Source organism: Dipodomys ordii, unplaced genomic scaffold (assembly GCF_000151885.1).
Source record: "Dipodomys ordii isolate 6190 unplaced genomic scaffold, Dord_2.0 Scaffold125, whole genome shotgun sequence".
In the NCBI taxonomy this organism is placed as follows: Eukaryota; Metazoa; Chordata; class Mammalia; order Rodentia; family Heteromyidae; genus Dipodomys; species Dipodomys ordii.
Window position 1 is genome coordinate 4,028,384 of NW_012267341.1, and position 18,871 is coordinate 4,047,254.

At 37.0% G+C, this 18,871-nt stretch overlaps 1 protein-coding gene across 3 annotated transcripts in view; it reads right to left on the bottom strand.

The window, feature by feature from the left end:
* Ttc17 (tetratricopeptide repeat domain 17) overlaps positions 1–18,871 on the bottom strand; it is a 79,761-nt gene that overhangs the window by 40,453 nt on the left and 20,437 nt on the right. For all 3 annotated transcript variants that reach the window (XM_013030022.1, XM_013030023.1, XM_013030024.1), the window contains exons 2-15: positions 18,322–18,411; positions 17,279–17,448; positions 16,276–16,387; positions 15,985–16,116; positions 12,238–12,347; positions 11,692–11,836; positions 11,114–11,253; positions 10,329–10,489; positions 7,758–7,870; positions 5,668–5,814; positions 4,158–4,273; positions 3,836–4,001; positions 2,638–2,715; positions 2,276–2,500 (exon numbers count right to left, since the gene is read on the bottom strand). In XM_013030022.1, the coding sequence (XP_012885476.1) occupies positions 2,276–2,500; positions 2,638–2,715; positions 3,836–4,001; positions 4,158–4,273; positions 5,668–5,814; positions 7,758–7,870; positions 10,329–10,489; positions 11,114–11,253; positions 11,692–11,836; positions 12,238–12,347; positions 15,985–16,116; positions 16,276–16,387; positions 17,279–17,448; positions 18,322–18,411 (1,905 nt within the window). The remainder of the gene's footprint in view (positions 1–2,275; positions 2,501–2,637; positions 2,716–3,835; positions 4,002–4,157; positions 4,274–5,667; positions 5,815–7,757; positions 7,871–10,328; positions 10,490–11,113; positions 11,254–11,691; positions 11,837–12,237; positions 12,348–15,984; positions 16,117–16,275; positions 16,388–17,278; positions 17,449–18,321; positions 18,412–18,871) is intronic.

Below are 18,871 nucleotides of genomic sequence, written 5' to 3' on the forward strand. Positions count from 1 at the left end.
AAGGAGGAGGCTACAATGCTTGATAAGCAATGTACTCATTATCTTGCCCATGTAATTGTAACCCCTCTGTACAGTATTTTCACAATAAAAAAAAATCATAAAAAAAAAGTTGGTAGCTGGAGAAAGGGCACTGGTTGAAGTATTTTTTTGGAGGGGGGAGGGTTATCTATCCTGATCCACCATTGCCTTACCTTTTATTCTTAATGCAGTACCACAATATTTGATAATTTAAAATTTTAATAAAGATTTTAAAACATGAAAAGGCAACTAATCTTCGAGAGCTCTTTTGGATTCAGAAAGACATTGCCTAAGTGCCTTAGCTGGTAGCAGTAGAAAGTGAACCAACCATAGGAAGTGTTCTAAAGAAATGCAGCCTGTGTGAGCCCTCCATGTCCCAAATGACATATATGTCATTGGTTCTCACTATACCAGTACCTGACACACAGTAAGATTGGATAAATATGTACTTACTGGCAACTTCCTGTGATAATAAACATTTGCTTAAAATCTAGTTGTAAGCCAGGTGCTGGTGGCTCAGACCTATAATCCTAGCCACTCAGGAGGCTGGGATCTGAAGATTGTGTTTCAAAGCCAGCCTGGGCAGGAAACTGAGACTCTTATATCCAATTAACCACTAGAAAACTGGAAGTGGAGGTGTGGCTCACAGTGGTAAAGTGTTAGCCTTGAGCAAAAGAGCTCTGGGACCGTGCCCAGGCCCTAAGTTCAAGCCCTACGACTGACCTATCCCCCCAAAACAAAATCCAGTTGTAAACTTGTGTATATATTCCAAAGGAAACTCTTAAGAGGCTATATGTGTGTGTGTGTGTGTGAGTGTGTGTGTATGTATATATATATGTGTGTGTGTGTATGTATACATATGTGTGATATATATGTATGTATGTATATATATACACACACATATACATACATACATATATATCATACATATATATGTATATATATACATATATATATAGAGAGAGAGAGAGTTGGTGGTGGTGGTGGTGGTAGTGGTGGTTGGTGGGGCTGGAATTCAGGGCTTGGGTGCTATTCCTAAGCCTCTTTGGCTCAAGGCTAGCATTCTACTACTAATATTTTCTTCTCAATCTTAAAAAAAATCTGTATTGGGGTTATCTTAAATAAATCTAACTGTTCATGCATACTTCTTCAAAAGGTTTCTCTAAGTATAAAGCATATTTAGGTATTATTAAGTAAGATTAACTTAACTATGTATTATAATGATATGTATTATAATGATAATGATACTCTTAAATATTAAAGTTAATAGGACAAAATTATAGTGTGTACCATAATTTCAGAGATGCTAAAATTAGACAAAAAATAGAGAGAAATGATATCTCTAAAGTTAGGAAGTATAGACAGTCACAAAGTACTGATATAACTCTACTGTCTGACTGCATGTGGGAGGTCCAAGATATGAATATTTACCTGCCTACTTACTCTTATCAAAACACCTTTTAAACTGTGCTTGGTTTGGATGGTGTAAATATCTCTATAGATCTATAAATAGTACAATATTAAGCAGTGTGTTTGTGTGCTAGAATGAATAGTATGATGAACACAGAGCTCTTTATACTGTTCAGCCAAACACTGGAACACTGGAGTACCAAAAGATGGTGTTAAAACCCAAGTAGCAGGGCTGGGAATGTGGCTTAGTGGTAGAGTGCCTGCCTAACATTCATGAAGCCCTGGGTTCAATTCCTTAGTATGACCATATCAGAAAAAGCCAGAAGTGGTGGTAGAGTGCTAGCCTTGAGCAAAAATAAAACAACAACAACAAAATCCCCAAGTACCAGAGCTGACCCTAGGAAGCTTCCTATCAGAAGACTGGCTTTTCTAGACAGGGATAATATTTTAGGTGAGATTGAAGGTGAGTAGATTCTCTGAACTCTTAAGGATTTAACCAAACTAATGAATGTTGTCTTTATTACCTGTTTATTTATGAATAATGACAAATAAATGAATTATTAATTAGTAAAGAATTAACTATCATTAAAAAAGAACTGGGTGTTTCAGACTGATGTAAGACAGTAGCAATTACCTTTTTACAGTCGTGTCTTTGTTATTTAAATTAAGTTCTGAAAAAAGTTAACTGTATAATTCTAAATTTCACTCATTTAAAATTTAAAAAGGACAAATCAAAATAAAAACACATTTTTATTCTTAAAATATAGGAAATCACAAATTGTACTATAAAACAGTTATTCTATGTAACAATATGGAGCTATAAAAAAAAATGCATAAAAATCCTCACCTCGGAGCTATTGATGGCCAAAGCTTGAAGTAGCAGCTTTGTAGCATCAAGGTGAAGGCCATAGTGAATCAAAAGGTTGGCCAAGTTGACAAGAGGAATGTCCTGGTATTGAAGTGGAGCTAAGTTCAAAGCCCTCTGAAGACAGGCAATAGCAAAAGTGCTATTTCCCACTGCTCTCCAGTATAGTCCAGCTTCATTGAGTATTAGCCAGACAGGAGCATTTGGCTGAAAAAAACCCAAATACCTCAGTTAGTTAAAAAATTACAGTACTTGTTTAAATTGTATCTTTAGCAAGTATATTTTAGCATTTAATTATAATTAGTAAGCATCTAAGTTTCAGATGTTCAAAGAAAACAACTTACCTTGTTAATAGCATGAAATAAGAAAGACCCAATTTCTTCCTCTGGGACAGTATAGTTATTAATACGGGAAAGTAAAATCTGAAAACATCAAAAGAAAGACATTCAACTGAAAAGAACAAGAAAAGTATTTAAAAGGAATTTCTATAGATAATGGCCTTAACTTGGCTCTTCAGGAAAAACTTCTTTGAATAGCTATTTACAATCATATTTTCCTTTAACTAAGAAAGTTAAAAAGATACAATATAGACACACACACATAGCATGAATTTGCTGTATCTGATCAAAGTCCACCTAAGAGCCAAAAATACAGTGAAAAATTATTCAAAGACAACATGTAATATCTAATTATGTTAAGAATCTGCTATCTTGCCTAACTGGAATGCACCAGATCCCCAATTAACCTACTTCATTTCCTCATAGTGCTTATGTAACTGTGAGGAAATCTAAAACAAAGGCCATAGCCTATTTGTCTTTTATTTCAAGCACTAAAACGTACCTGGAAGATATTTTCCTGCCTCAGTAAATGTGTGCTGAATGTAAGTAGTAACTGCTGGTTTTGCAGTTAAGTTTTAAAAAGGTGGTTGTGATGGTCTGTTTTTTCAACAAAAAGCTAATTATTTCCTTTCTATCTACAGGATATTATCAAATATAGAAATCTATAATCCGTAGTAACACATTGCTGGCCATATAAAACAACAGAAATGAAAGAAAATAACATAAAAAACTCATTCACAACTTTGCAAAATAGTTATCAAATTGATACAGATTCCTAAGGATCGAATGAAAGACAAAAGCAGGGTTGATAAAGCCAGGGAAATAGAACTTTCAAGCTTTCACATTATATAAACTTGTATTTGCCAGAGGACTCAAGGCTAAAATGCAGGGATCAGAGTGGCCTCTGGTAGACAGACAGGTTAAGAGAGAGTTCTCTGTTACTCATCTTCTAAGCCCTCTGAGTTATTTAGTAAGTAGTATTCAGGTGGTCTATGAATGTAAGCAGTGCTAAGGAACACTTCTTGGCACTCCTTTAATAGTACAACTGACTTTTCAATCATTTCAGCAATTCTTTAACTCTGTCTTTCAGTTTCATAGACTTAAAGCTAACTGACTCCCTTCCTTCAAAGTTCTGTTCTACCTAAGAGGCTTCTGAAGTCACCCATACTGGACGGCAATAAACACCAGCCTAAGTGAGCCTTACTTTTCGTGCATGGTCATCTGGTATTTTGGCTTTCAGATCCATGCGGACCTCTAATTCTTTGACTAAGTAGGACAGAGTGTGGCTTTTTCTGAAGTCAGTTATGGAACAGTCAGGGGTTTGGGCCTCTTCTTCTGAAGAATAATCATCACTGCTGAGTTCGTGGATCCTGGCGTAAGAAAAAGGAACAAGATTCATATTTTCAAAATTTGGGTGAGTTCAAGATAAAAACTTAACCTTTTAAGTCCAAGGCTGGTGCTCTCAAAGAACTGTCAGATGACAATCATGCAGAATCAGGTGCTTTGCTAAATCCATCAGCACTTGCCTGAGTCCTTTGTTCTCTGGAGGCAGAAAATACGTTGGCAATTCTCCGCCAACAGGGACTCGAGGGTAGCTTTCTGTACAATCTGCTCTTTTAGGCCACAGAACATGCTGTTTGTCCTGAAGAAGAAACAGAACTTCTCAGAGATTACTCTAGATTCACTATTTCAAGATGCCAAATGTCATCTTGATAATGGTACGGAAATTTACTACTATAAATGTAGATACTGTGGTATATACTATGTGATAAATGTAAATACTGTAATATTCCTTCTACTGCAGAATCTAAGTCTAAAGTGGTTGTTCCACCCACTTAACCAGATTGGTTAAAGCTTAGGAAAGCCTAGCCCTTTTAAGTCATTGAGATACAAGGAGAAATGCACTTGAGATATCTAGAGAGAAAAACAAATGTTATTTATCACTCCAGTTGCTACCAGATGTCACTGTGTGACATGAGGAAAACAAGTTTTCATATGAAACCAATACTGCACATGACAGAATGAAGACAAGTAAAGAAATGAGTCACTGGGAACATTACTGAGCCAGTCAATCAAACCTGAAGTTAGCCTATCTCCACATGTCCCATAATAAAAGACAGATTTTCTTTTGTTTAAGGTAACTGGAGATGTAGTTTATGACTGACACTTGAAAGTATACATATACTTATGTTTAACAATTGTTTGATTTATAAAATTCTCATTTTTCTAAATATAGGAGGCTTACTAAACTTATACCCTGAAGCTACCAAATTTGAGTTTATATAATAAATAGTTAAATAGAATTGCTAAATTAACTGTTAGGATAAATAAATTCTGAAAATTTAATAGTGAATAAACAAATACACTGCTTTTGTCTTCATACTTCTTTACTGCCATCAGCTAACATATGACTTTTTCATAGCTGGCCTAGAAATGGGGATTTATCAACTTGCTTGCTTATTATACGCATCTTCCACTAGAATGTAAGCTCCAGAAGGGTAAGACACTTTACTACTTTATTCCTAGCATTATACTAATACATAGTTGTGAAATGAGTTCAGTTGTGAGATAATGTGAGTTCTTCAATGAAAGAAAGACAAGAAGTTATATATATAAAAGCATACTATTACAACAAGTTTAAATACTTGTTAAAAGTTTGTACTTACACTGAAGAGTACAAGGCTATGAAATGAAATCAGAGTTTCTTCCATGCTATGAAATTTTTTTAAGGTTTTTTTTTTTTGGTGGTCATAGGGCGTGAACTCTGGGCCTGGGCCCTGTCCCTGCACTCTTCAGCTCAAGGTAAGCACTCTTACCACTTAAGCCAAAGCACCACTTCTGAAATCAGAGTTTCTATCACTGCATGTGATGAAGAATTCAAGGGAGAGCCTCCATCTTTTTCATCTACTACCTAGTGGAATGTCTTCCATTTAATAAATATGATACAAATCATCATAATTACTGGGTTTTGGAGCCACTGCTTAAAGAGATCTTGTCTGTGGGAGAAAACTCATTCATCATCCTGAATACACTTACCCTGTATGCATCAGAGTCCTGGCCCCAGATCCAGAGAACAGAATGGGCTACAGGAGAAGACAAGATGGAATCACTGTTGTCACTCTGATTTGCTGGAACATCAAAGTTCACCGACATCATACTGGAGGTGGATGAATCTTCACCAAACTAGGAAATAAAGTTCAATGCAATTGCAAATGAATAGGAATTATGATTTGTGCACATATACTTATAACACTGGCACAGAAAGCCATTTTTCTATTTGAGTTAGAATTTAACTAAAAATGCTATTAGATAATCACAATTAGAGGAAAATCAGAAATTAATTAAATTCATTAATTAAAAAATCAGACATATACGTGAGGGAGAGTAATCAATATTCCAGAAAGACATCTTCACAGCCATGTTCATTGCAATACTGTTCATAATAGCCAAATGATGGAATGTGCCCAACAACAGATGAATGGATAAAGCAATTATGGTATACATATACATCATGGGATATTACATAGCTATTAGAAAAAATGAAATCATGTCATTTGCAGGTGAATGGATACAACTAGAGGACAGCATACTGAGCAATACAAATAAAGCTCAAAAACAAAGTAGCATATATTTTCACTTATATATGGAAGCTAGACCAATAAGACATTTATTTATACTCATGGACATGCACATAAGTATAAATACCTATACACACAATTAGATGGTTAACCACAGAATGTGTATCAAACCAAAAGACTACTCAGGAGGAGAGAGGAGAATGGAAAAAGAAAACAGGTAATTGTGTAATACATCACAAGTATACATGAGAACAACATGAAGAAACTAAAAAAATCTGATGATCAATAAGGGTTGGGAGGGAAGAGAAATAGACTGTAGGTGGGTGGGGACTAGTAAGAGGGGAGTCTTTTGGGGAGAGGATAAAGAAGACTAAAAACTATCCAAAGTGGGTTAAATATAATGGGAAAAAAAGTTTTTGGAGATGCTATTTCTTAGAGGGAAGAACACAGGGAGTATGATGGATTAAAATTGGTTGGAATGCAGTATAAATATGTGGAGATTTAACAATGAAATCCCCCCTATAACTAATATAAACCAATAAAAATTATATGTGCTAGCTGGGCGCTGTTGGCTCACACCTGTAATCCTAGCTACTCTACAAGGCTGAGATCTGAGGATCGCAGTTCAAAGCCAGCCTGGGCAGGAAAGTCCATGAGACTCTTATCTCCAACAAACCACCAGAAAACTGGAAGTGGGGCTGTGGCTCAAGCGGTAGAGCACTTGCCTTAAGCTGAAGAGCGCAGGGACAACGCCCAAGCCCAGAGTTCAAACCCCAGGACTGACAAAAAAAAAAATTACATGTGCTATACAAAATTTTAGAAAGAACTAGGCCATACCAGTAGTTTTCCATGGATATGCAAGCAACATTGTCATTGAAAAGAACATGGCTTGCTTTCCTGGCCCTTTACTTCTCCTGTATGATTCAGTCTCTTTTAGGTTTAATGGTTAACTAATTAAGAGATTTGGTTTAATATTTCCCTCCTTGGTCTAGACTAAAATGAGTATGATGCTATAAAATTTGTGTGCTGTTAGTAGAAGCAAAGAAGATTAAGAAAGCATTTTTTTGTCGTGGGGCTTGAACTCTGGGCATGAACTCAGTCCTTCAGCTCTTCAGCTCAAGGCTAGTGCTCTACCACTTGAGCCACAGTACCACTTCTGTTTTTCTTGCTGTTGTTTTGGTAAGGTAACCTAAATGGATTGATGATTCCAGGACAGAGATAGTTCTCATATTTTATAAATAGGTTTAACTCGCAGATTAAGAGTGGAGGTAAAAGCTTTGAAGGAATAGTAGTAACAGCCCAATTCTAGCTCCTAGGGTAAAGTAGAAAAGAAGCAAATACATGCATACTTTGGGAAACACATGGAATAGTTGAATACTCACAACAAAATCTGACTTCACTAACAAAACACTCAAAATGATAAAAACTTTAAATGACAGCCATAAGTTTCAGTGAACTAATACATAAAAATCAAAGCAGTAAAATGTGCTATTATTCTCAAATATGCAAAAGCTAATTAGATTAGGAAAAAAAAGAAAATAAAGACACCTGAACATAGTCCACATTTTCAAAAATATCTCCTCGATGATAGCGCACAGGCTGGTCCCACTGGCAATGTAAACTGTGCTGCTGATTGACCAGACGGCAAATCTGATGGTTTCCTGGTATAAAAAAGAAGTTACACAAATATAAGCAAGGTCAGCAATAACCTATGTTTTTCACAGTCTAAGCCATTCAGTTCTATATCCCTCAGAATCTATCAGAGTACTTATTCAAGGGTACCTGGAATAATTCCAAAAAACTTCCCAGTTTCTCCAATTATAAAACAAGTAATCAGTAGGGGTTGGTGGCTCACATCTGTAATGCTAGTTACCAGGAAGCTGAGATCTGAGGATCTCAGTCCAAAGGCAGACTGGACAGGAAACTTTATTCAATTCTTATATCACACTAATCAACAAAAAGTGCAGCTCAAGTGGTAGAGCTCCAGCTTTGAGTAAAAAAGCCAAGTGAAAACACGAATCCAAGTTCAAGTTCCAGTACCAGCACAGAAAAAGAACAAAACAAAACAAAACACCCAAGGACTCTCTACTACCTGATCACTGAAATCTCTGACTGTACAGCCAACTGATGGCACAGTTTTAAGACTCTGGACATTTTCCTGCAGCCCCACTTCCAGATTTCTGGTGGTGAACTGGAAACAAGAATCTCAGACTCTCCTGCCCAGGTTGGCTTTGAATGGCCAAAGACCTCAGCCTCCTGAGTATTATAGGTGAGGCAACTGGCTTGTACATATTCTTCCCCCTCCCACTGCCAGTCCTGGGGCTTGAATTCAGAGCCTAGGTGTTGTTTCTTGAGCTGCAGATCCACTTCCAGCTTTTTTGGGTAGTTAATTGGAGTTAAGAATCTCATAGGCTTTTCTGCTTCAGTTGGTGTCAAACTGTGATCCTCAGATCTCTACTGAGTAGCTAGACTTATAGGTGTAAACCACCAGTGCCCAGCTCGTAAGAGTTCTTTTTTTTTTTTTTTTTGTCAGTCCTGAACTCTGGGCCTGAGCACTGTCCCTCAGCTCTTCAGCTCAAAGCTAGAGCTCTACCACTTGAGCCACAGCACCACTTCTGGTTTTCTGGTGGTTTATTAGAGATGCGTCTCATGGACTTTCCTGCCCAGGCTGGCTTTGAACCATGATCCTCAAATCTCAGCCTCCTGAGTAGCTAGGATTACAAGTGTGAGCTACCAGTGCCCAGCTGAGTTTTAATAAAAGCTATATTTACTTTTCTCCAGAAAAAAAAACTGTACATAAACAATTCTATATATAGTTCTGAGAACCCCTTGCAACTAATCCATTGATCTATGTTGAGAATCCTGTCTGAGACAAATTACAGTCTTAAATCTTACTTCTGAAAGTGTTTGTTCTTAAGGGAACAAGAAATAAACAAATAAAGGAAGTTTATTTTGCTAGTGTTAACCAGAGTATGTATAGGTTGTTTCTATGGCATGTCTGGCTTGTGTTTGCTTACTGTGAGGCCTTGTTACACAAAGTGCAATATTTAAGCAGGGAGCAACATTTGTCACCTGGGAGCTTGTTAGGAAGGCAGAACATCAGGTCCCATGTCAAATTTCCAGAATCAAAATTTACATTTTTAAAAAAATTTACATTTTTTTTTTAATGCCAGTACTGAGACCTAAACTTAAGTCCTTGTGTTCTCTCTTGGCTTTTTCACTCAAGGTGGGGACTGTACCACTTGAGCCATGCCTCTAGTTCTAAATTTTTGGTAGTTAACTGGAAATAAAGAGTCTCTTGGATTTGCCTGCTTGGGCTGGCTTTGAACTGAGATCCTCACATCCTAGCCTCCTGGGATTACAGGTTTGAGCCAACAGTGACAGTCTAATTAGTATTTTAACATGATTTTTAAGAGGCTGATATGAATTTTAAAACTGGAGAAACACAGAACTCTTAGAATCTAAGACTTGCTTTTAATTTCAAAATGTGTATAGGAAGAATCAGCCAAATCAGCTCCCCAGGTCTCTTGCAATACTTAGCATGATGAATCTAAATTTTAAGAACTAGGAAAGGGGCTGGGAAAGTGGCTCAGTGCTAGAGTGCTTGCCTTGCATGCATGAGGCCCTGGGTTCGATTCCTCAGCACCACATAAGCAAAAAAGGAAAAAAGCCAGAAGTGGCACTGTGGCTCAAGTGGTAGAGCGCTAGCCTTGAGCTGGAGAGCTGAGCTCCCCAGGTCTCTTGCAATACTTAGCATGATGAATTTAAATTTTAAGAACTAGGAAAGTGGCTGGGAAGGTGGCTCAGTGCTAGAGTGCTTGCCTTGAATGCTTGAGGCCCTGGGTTCGATTCCTCAGCAACACATAAGCAAAAAAAGAAAAAAGCCAGAAGTGGCGCTGTGGATCAAGTGGTAGAGCACTAGCCTTGAGCTGAAGAGCTGAGGGACAGCGCCCAGGCCCAGAGTTCAGGCCCCACGACCAGGCCCCCTTCCCTTCCCCCCTAAAAAAAGAACTAGGAAAGTCATAAACACAACTTTATACTGCTATAAGGCTGCATGAGAGTTATGAAAGTAATTTAATTTGCTGGTATGCCTTCAATTAGTTGGGAGCCTTTACTTACCTAACTGTGCCTCTTTTGCCATCTGAGTCTCATGGATGATATTTCTTAAGATTTGCTCTTCCTGAATCAGCTTGTGTTTTTCTAGGATCTCTTGTTGTCTCAAGTAGTGGTCATGCTGCTTCTGGTACTCTTTCAATTCATTCAGTGTTCGCTGAAGAGATCTTAATAGTTTTTCATACCAGAAAAAGAACTTTAAAATCCTACTTAAAAAATCTACTTAAAATCTACTTAAAAAGAACAAGCTTCTGTTTTTCCATTATAACAATCTTTAGTGTACAGCCTATATTATAAATTCAAGAGTGATTTAAATAAATGTTATTTTTTTAGAAGAAAGCTTAGATGTAGAAGTCTTTTCTTGGCTCTAGATGTATGGTGGTGTAGATAGGAGGAAGATCAGCTTAGGCAAAAGCATGAGACTCTTATCTAAAAAAACAAACTAAAAGGGCTGGGGGCAACGCTCAGGTGGTACACGATCTGACTAACAAGCATGAGTCCCTGAGTTTAATCCCCAGTTCCACCACAAAAATACAAACAACATTAATCTGTGTTCCACAGCTTCATGAGAGTAATGGATGGTCAAAATGGTGAAGATCTAGACTGACCACAACACTACTGCAAATGTTCTCAATGGACTGTGCCAGACCACCTGTATTTAGAGAAAAGGAACAGTATGGAGTTTTCTTTTTTAATTCTCATGACAATGTGACTTAACAGTGATGTCATCCTTATCTAATCTAATGGTCCATGGAGCATATGCTTAAGTGAAACATTTTTCTTTCAGTTACCTATGTTGAGCCTCCAATTTTTGCTCAAGTTTTTGTTGACAGAGGACAGCATGCTTCCTTTTTATTGCTTGTTCAAACCCAGGTTTTGCCTGCAAAGCGTGGTCATAACAGAGCACTGAGTGGTTGTACTCCCCAAGCATCTGAAGAGACAAAAACAAACACACATATACATGTACACAAAAATGAGGAAACATCAGCCATGGCTGGTTGCATCTGTACAAAATCCCTAGTGATTTATAAAATCACATCTGTATCTCACTCTGCCATGAAAATTATTTTGACCAGTGACTGAGTCCACATAATATAAAGGCATGCCATAGGGAAGATAGCACTGATATCTTTAAAGTACATTCTACAATTTAAAATTTGTATCAATTTAATTATGATTGTTGTTGTTGTTGTTGTTAAGAGGCTAGGACCTTAATATGCAATTTTGTGTTAAGGTTTTTTGGTGTTTTTTTTTTCTCACTCCCTACTTACATTTCCATTGGAAAAAAGAAAACTTCTACAGACAGAAAAGAACAAAAAGGTCTAGAAAGTAAAGTGCTTTGGCTCATGAAATAGCAAGTAGTATTTACTGCATAAATATTGCCCAGTGTGTAGTAGCTGGTGAAGAAGTCGCTGTCATCCAGGGCCGCATGAATCACAACAGCAGCATCAGCAGAGAAGTGTGCTCTGTGCAGGACATTTGCCAGATTGACCAGGGCAACATCTTTATTGTGCCTGAAAGAGGGAAAATGCAAGTAGATGTTAGAAAGAGACATGTGTTCCATAGTTATGTACTACTAATATCACTTGTTGAGGAAAAATGACATTTACTAAGCTTATTAGCATGTGCAAATAAGGTAGAGAAAGTAAGCTGAGCATGCTTCATTTCAAAATTAATGGCACCTACTCTAAAGTTAAAGTCCTTGCACTCACATTGCAAGAGAATCACAGATATCTGTATTACATATATGTTTTTTCTCAATGGAAATGATCAGTATTATTATAGAACTGTCACTTTTAACCTCTGTGATTTGTTCTGAATAAGTGAGAGTATTATGCAAGGCTGTTTCTTCTGTATTGATCTTTAACAGTTCTAGGGACTATGGAAAGTCTGGAAGTGCAGAGAAGAATTTTACCTGGAAGAGAAGTGAAGAGCTCGCATGGCACATTCCACTACCTGATATGGTTCATTTTTTATTCTCCAGTAAAATGAAGCCAAGTTGTACAGTACCCAAGAGGAAGAGTTCTAGAGATTAAACAAATAAAGCAACAATAAAATACAATTCAAGATAGTTTCTTAAACTGTGAATATTCAAAATGAATAATAATAATATCATGTCTCTTCTGAAATTCAAGATGAAGATGAGCAAGACTAGTTCTGGTAATAAGAAAGCAGAGGACATATACAAATAAAGTACACCTGTCCAAAAATACTGAGAATCAACAGCTAATAAGTAAACAGATATAATTCATATAGCTTGTCTAACTCCAGAAATAGAGCTGAAATACTCATCAAGTGGCTATGTCCAGTCAGGTTCTACTTCAGGATTTATTTATTTATTTGTGGGGAGGGCAGTTATTAAGTTTGAAATTGGGGAATCACACTTGCCAGACAGATGCTTTATCACATGAGCCACATCCCAGCTCATTTTCCTTTTTACATTATTTTTCAGATAGGGTTTCATGCTTCTTGATCAGACTGGCTGTAGACTACGATCCTTCTACCTACACCTCTTGCACAGCTATGATTAAGATTGTGTTGTGATTAGAGTTGTTTACAACTATGCCCAGGTTATTTGTTAAGATGAAATCTCTCTAACTTATATCCACAATTTTCTGATCTCTATCTTCCAAGGAATTAGAACAGTAGGCAAGATCTTACCTGGCCTAACTACCTCAGGATTCTAGAAGTTAAGACTTAAGCTACTTAGAAATAGAAGTTGCTTTAACATGCATTTCCTATAATGAACATTTCACAAAGTGTTTTCTTTTTTCTTTTTTCTGCCAGTTGTGGGGCCTGACCTCTGTCCTTCCGCTCTTCAGCTCAAGGCTAGTGCTCTACTTCCGGCTTTTTCTGCTTATGTGGTGCTGAGGAATCGAATCCAGGGCCTCATGCATGCAAGGCGAGCACTCTACCACTGGGCCACCTTCCCAGCCCAAAGTGTTTTCTTTATATAACATTTAAGTGAAGGTACAAACTTCAGCAAACAGGCTTTTATGAAATATACATTTTGTTATTTTAAAACTTGTCTTCAAATTCTAATTCAAACATTCATGCTGTGAAACTGAAATCTTTAGTATATTGTAATTAAGTGTATTATTTGGTCAAGTTAAGCCAAAGTTTTGACAGATTTCTTTTACAGCTACATCTTTGTTTTCTAAGATTCTGAATTTTGACATAAAGGTCAAAACACTAAACTGGACCATGTTGAAAACTCAACTGTAAAGAAGTTTAAACCTAGCTGGGCACTGGTGGATCATGCCTATAATTCTAACAACTCAGGAGGCTAAGATCTGAAGGTTTTGGTTCAAAGCCAGCCCAGGCAGAAAGGTCCATGAGACTCATCTTCAATAAACTACTCCAAAAAGCCAGAAGTGGTATTATGGCTCAAGTGGTAGAATGCTAACCTTGAGCAAAAAGCAGCTCAGGGACAGTGCCCATGTCCAGATTTCAAGCCCCAGGACTGGCAAACAAACAAAAAATGTTGCTTTCAGGGCTGGAAAGGTGGCTCTTGCCTTGCATGCCTAAAGCCCTGGGTTCGATTCCTCAGCACCACATAAGCAAAAAGAAAAAAAGCCGGAAGTGGCGCTGTGGCTCAAGTGGTAGAGCGCTAGCCTTGAGCTGAAGAGCTGAGGGACAGCACCCAGGCCCAGAGTTCAGGCCCCACGACCGGACCCCCCCCAAAAAAAGTTGCCTTTACAAAGCCTTTTGTGTCAACCTTTAGTCTTCTGCAAAAGCTAGAGCTTGTGCCCTGCCACAGCTGGGGATTCCCCTACAATTTGCTACATATCTTTGAACTTCCAACAGTAGCTTCTACCAGCTTCGGTAAGGGAAAGATCTTCCCAAAGGCTCAGTTCTGCTTTGCCTAAAGTGCTGGAGACCAAATAAAGACCAGTCTACTACCTCTTTTATTTCATTTCACACCATAATCTAAAGAGCAATGCAATGATTTCTTTAAAAAATATAATAAACTGAATTGTATGGTCCCCAGTTGGTTTCTGAAGAATTATATTGGATCTGAGGGAAAGATCCAATGTATTGTGAAGATCAGTGTAGTGAAGCAGAGTCAGATCAAAGTGATAGCAGTTTGTTTAGATAGCCTGAAAAAAACAAATAAACCACCCAGGCTCAGTCAGTTGTTTGCCTTGGCCTGGAATGCTTTGCCTGATTTTAAAATTTTCTTGTTCCTTCTTATATCTCAGATGTTAGCTTAAAGTTCACATTTCCAAAAGGGTATTTCCAACTGATCAATCTAAAGTAGCCATGCAGTTACCCTCTATTTTAATTTCCAATAAAAAACTTACCACTATGGTCTACTCTCAACTAATCAGCCTCCAAAGGATACTGTAAAATCCTGAACCAGTTTTTCCCTGATTCTCTTAAGCTCTGGAATGCAAATGTTTTACATTACTTTCAGGAACACAAGGTGAAGATGGTAACTTAGCTACAAAAATAATCAGAATGCATTTGAAAGTCAAACTATTTTCTTACTTTTATCCAAAAACCTCTCTCTGATACCATAGTGTTATGTAGTTGAGTAATTTATATATTTTAATTTTATTTATATATAGCCTTATTTATTTTATTTAATAACATAATTAATACTGCTTAGAAATTAACTTATATCTTCTGATACTCAGACATAAAAGAGTAAAAACTATTCAAAATTACCACATTATCCTGAATGATTACATTTAAACTCTTGGCTCATAATACATCAATTCCTATTTCTTTCTTTTTTCTTTTGAGAGAGTATTTCCATATACTGCTAAGGCTATTCTCAAATTTGTGGGTTCATGTGACCTTCTTGCCTTAGTCCCGGTACATGCCATCACATCTGATTCCCTGTTTCAGTTTTAAAAGTATATGATCCCAGCTGGGTACTGTTGACTTACAACTGTAATCACAGATACCCAGGAGGCTGAGATATAAGGATCACAGCTTGAACATAATCCAGGCAAGAAAGTCTATGAGACATTAACCACCAAAGACCTGATAGTAGAGCTGTGTCTCAAATGGTAGAGCATTAGCCTTGATCAAAGAAACTAAGAGACAGCTCCCAGGCCCTGACTGAGCTCAAGCCCTAGTACCAACATAAAACCAAACCAAACCCATGTGTGATCCTTTAAAAGAAAATTTTATTAATTGTGGTGAGTCTTTTCTAGTTCAAATAACAGCAATATCTATGTACTGTATGTAGATATATCAATATAAAATTTTTTTGCAGACTTAATGTACATAATCTAGCTTATAAGCACTACTGCTTATTATTTGTTTTTTAGTCAATTAGTTAAAAAGGTTTCAGTATTTTTCTGGTAAGGAATACTATCTCTCCATGTTATCCTTCTGTTGAAATATAAAATTTATATCATGTAATTGAAGTAAAGGAAGTGTGGCTCAAGCAAATGTCAGGCCAAGTTTAAATCCCAGTATTGCAGGCAACAAACAAGCAAGCAAGCAAGCAAGCAAGCAAATAATGCAGCAACAACAAAACCACATCAAACCAAAATAATTTAGATCATCCTCTAGACAAAAATAAGTAAGCTGGGTATTTCCTGAGAGGAAAATATCTCTTGAACAGAAAAATAATAATAAATTAACAAATTTTTTTAAAAAGAAAAGTATTAGAGAGCCTTTGGCTCTTTGGATCATGATGACTCACCTTCTGCAAGCCTTCATGAATGAGGTGACCTATATCATCTATACTTCTTCCTAAGCGTTTAGATAAATAGGTGAAGATAGGATCTTCCTTAGGTAATAAAGGAGCAGAAAGATTAACTCTCTCTTGTACACCCTAAAGAAAAAAAAATTGAAAAACATAGTAAAAGGAAATTATAGGGCTTAAGAACAAACCAATTCAGATCAATGAAAGAAAAAGCTTTTATAAACAAAAGACCAAATGAAAGGAGAAAACAACAACAACAAAAAACAACCCCTGAAGTTCTCTACTTACTCGCAAGTGCTGAAAAGCATGTATACTGTATGGAAGTTCTAAAATTTTGGTACAATCAGGTTGTTCAGGGTCTGGAGGAACAGGAGATTCGGTGTCTATATAATCTTCTGGGCTAAAATCAAGAAGCAAGGAATAAATGAGAGTTGTGATGCACAATACTTCATGAAATGTCAATTTCCCCCATATTCTCATGTCAATTAATATTCATATCTTTTCATGGAGCTACCACTAGAAGCCAAATATTTTGGGAATTCAGATTAAAGGGGTAAATAAAGAATTAGGAAATTGTAGTAAATCACAGAATGTTAACACTATGGAGTTTCAAAAATCAAATACAGCACAGATAATTCTTTTTACAAAGAAAGAATTTCTACATCTATTTATACTTCAATTAAAAGCCTCTCTATATTTTTATTGGTTACTGATTTAAATTTTTTCCCCCTAATATGGCAGGGGAAAACCAGATGTTTTCATATGTACTTATTAGATTATTTCTGAGAAATATTTTCCACATGTCTACTGGCCATTTGTGCTAACTATTCACTATAAACTGTTCAATTTTCTAGTCGTATTAAACACTTTTGACTTGTTAGAATTTTACCTGTAGTATTTTGAACTTCTGTTTTTTAATGAATGTATCTGTGATTGAAGCATATTTTTACTACAGAATTAAATTTACATTGATTTAAGAAAGGTCTATTTGGAGCCGGCATCTGTGGCTCATCGACTATAATCCTAGCTACTCAGGAAGCTGAGATATGAAGATCTCGGTTCAAAGCCAGCCTGGGCAGAAAAGTTTGCAAGATTCTTATCTCCAATAAACCACTCAGAAAACAGGAAGTGGCACTGTGGCTCAAGTGGTAGAGTGCTCGCCTTGACCTGAAGAGCTGAGGGACAGCGCCCAGGCCCAGAGTTCAAGACTCACAACCGACCAAAACAAAACACAACAAAGAAAGGTCTATTTAGAAAAACAATCTTATTTTTGGAAAAAGAATCTCTTTACCTGATGTCTTTGCTTTCCAAAGTAATATATGTGCCATCATACAAATCTAGGTCCCCTAAGGGCACCTTGGCTTTGATACAGTCTGGGTCTTCTTTATTATGCCTCTGTTCCAGTCCTGTGTCTCTGTCCTCATTCTCCTCTATATGAATTTTTTGAGCAACTAATTGCTTCTGTTGAGAAAGAGGTAATAACAGAATGAATTCTTCTAATAAGTCAGGCTTGGTTCCATTGAAGAGAAAGAACAATTTTATGACAATTTTCTATTACAGAAGATAAATATGTATAAATATAGAAGAATATGCCCTTAATTAACTTAGTGAACATACACAGACTTTTCTATTATTCCTTTAAAGTAAACTAATTAAGTAAACTACTTGTAGAAAAAGCAAAATTTTCTAAGTGAGTTAGCAGACTGAAATATACAGTTGCAATATACTCCTGTATATTTTGAATAAAATCAGATGGCTTGGGCTGGGAAGGTGGCTCAGTGATAGAGCGCTTGCCTTGCATGCATGAGGCCCTGGGTTCGATTCCTCAGCACACATAAGCCGAAAAAAAAAAGCCGGAAGTGGCACTGTGGCTCAAGTGGTAGAGCATTAGCCTTGAGCTGAAGAGCTGAGGGACAGCGCCCAGGCCCAGAGTTCAGGCCCTCTACCGGACCAAAAAAAAAAAAAAAAATCAGATGGCTTTAGTGTTAGAAAGAATCCTAAGATCATTTTGCAAGATAGGAAACAATTAGATTGAAAGACAGCAAATATTTAAATGTGCAAATATTAACTGTAGATAAGAATCTCAAGACTTTCTTGCCCAGGATAGCTTTGAACCATAATTCTTACATCTTAGCCTCCAGAGTAGTTAGGATTACAGAAGTGAGCCACCAGTGCCTGGCAAAAACATAATTTAAAGGTAACATATTGCTATAAAAGTTGGAAGAGCTGGGATTAAGAAATAATGTGCTTGAGCTCTTCTTTAAGCCCAGTATTAACTCCTAAACTATGTACTTAATAAGTTTCAGCTGCATTTCACACGCTCAGTTGCCTTACCTCCAATTCTTTGAGGTAGTTCACTGTGGTTTCTTGTCTCATTAATATGACTAAGTCATGAGGATGCTTCAAGTTCATTGGTGAATCCACCTGAAAGCAAGCAATAAATAAGTAAATAATATATTTTATCAATCAATGTCTGTTTGGATTATTAAAGTCTCTTACATGAAACAATTTTATTAAGTCTTTTACATGATTAAAATTACTGTGCAATTATCATTATAATCAGTTTTAGTTGCTCAGGTAAACTCAAACTCAAGGAGTTTTTCAAAAATGATCACATGCAGAACTGGTGGGGTGAAGCAAGTGGTAGAGCATGTATTTACATGATTTGACAGTCATATAGAAAAACTTAAGAAGGGGGTTGGGAAAGTGGCTCAGTGGTAGAGAGCTTGCCTTGCATGCCTGAGGTCCTGGGTTTGATTCCTCAGCAGCACATAAGCAAAAAGAAAAAAGCCGGAAGTGGGACTGTGACTCAAGTGGTAGAGCACTAGCCTTGAGCTGAAGAGCTGAGGGACAGCGCCCAGGCCCAGAGTTCGGGCCTCACGAC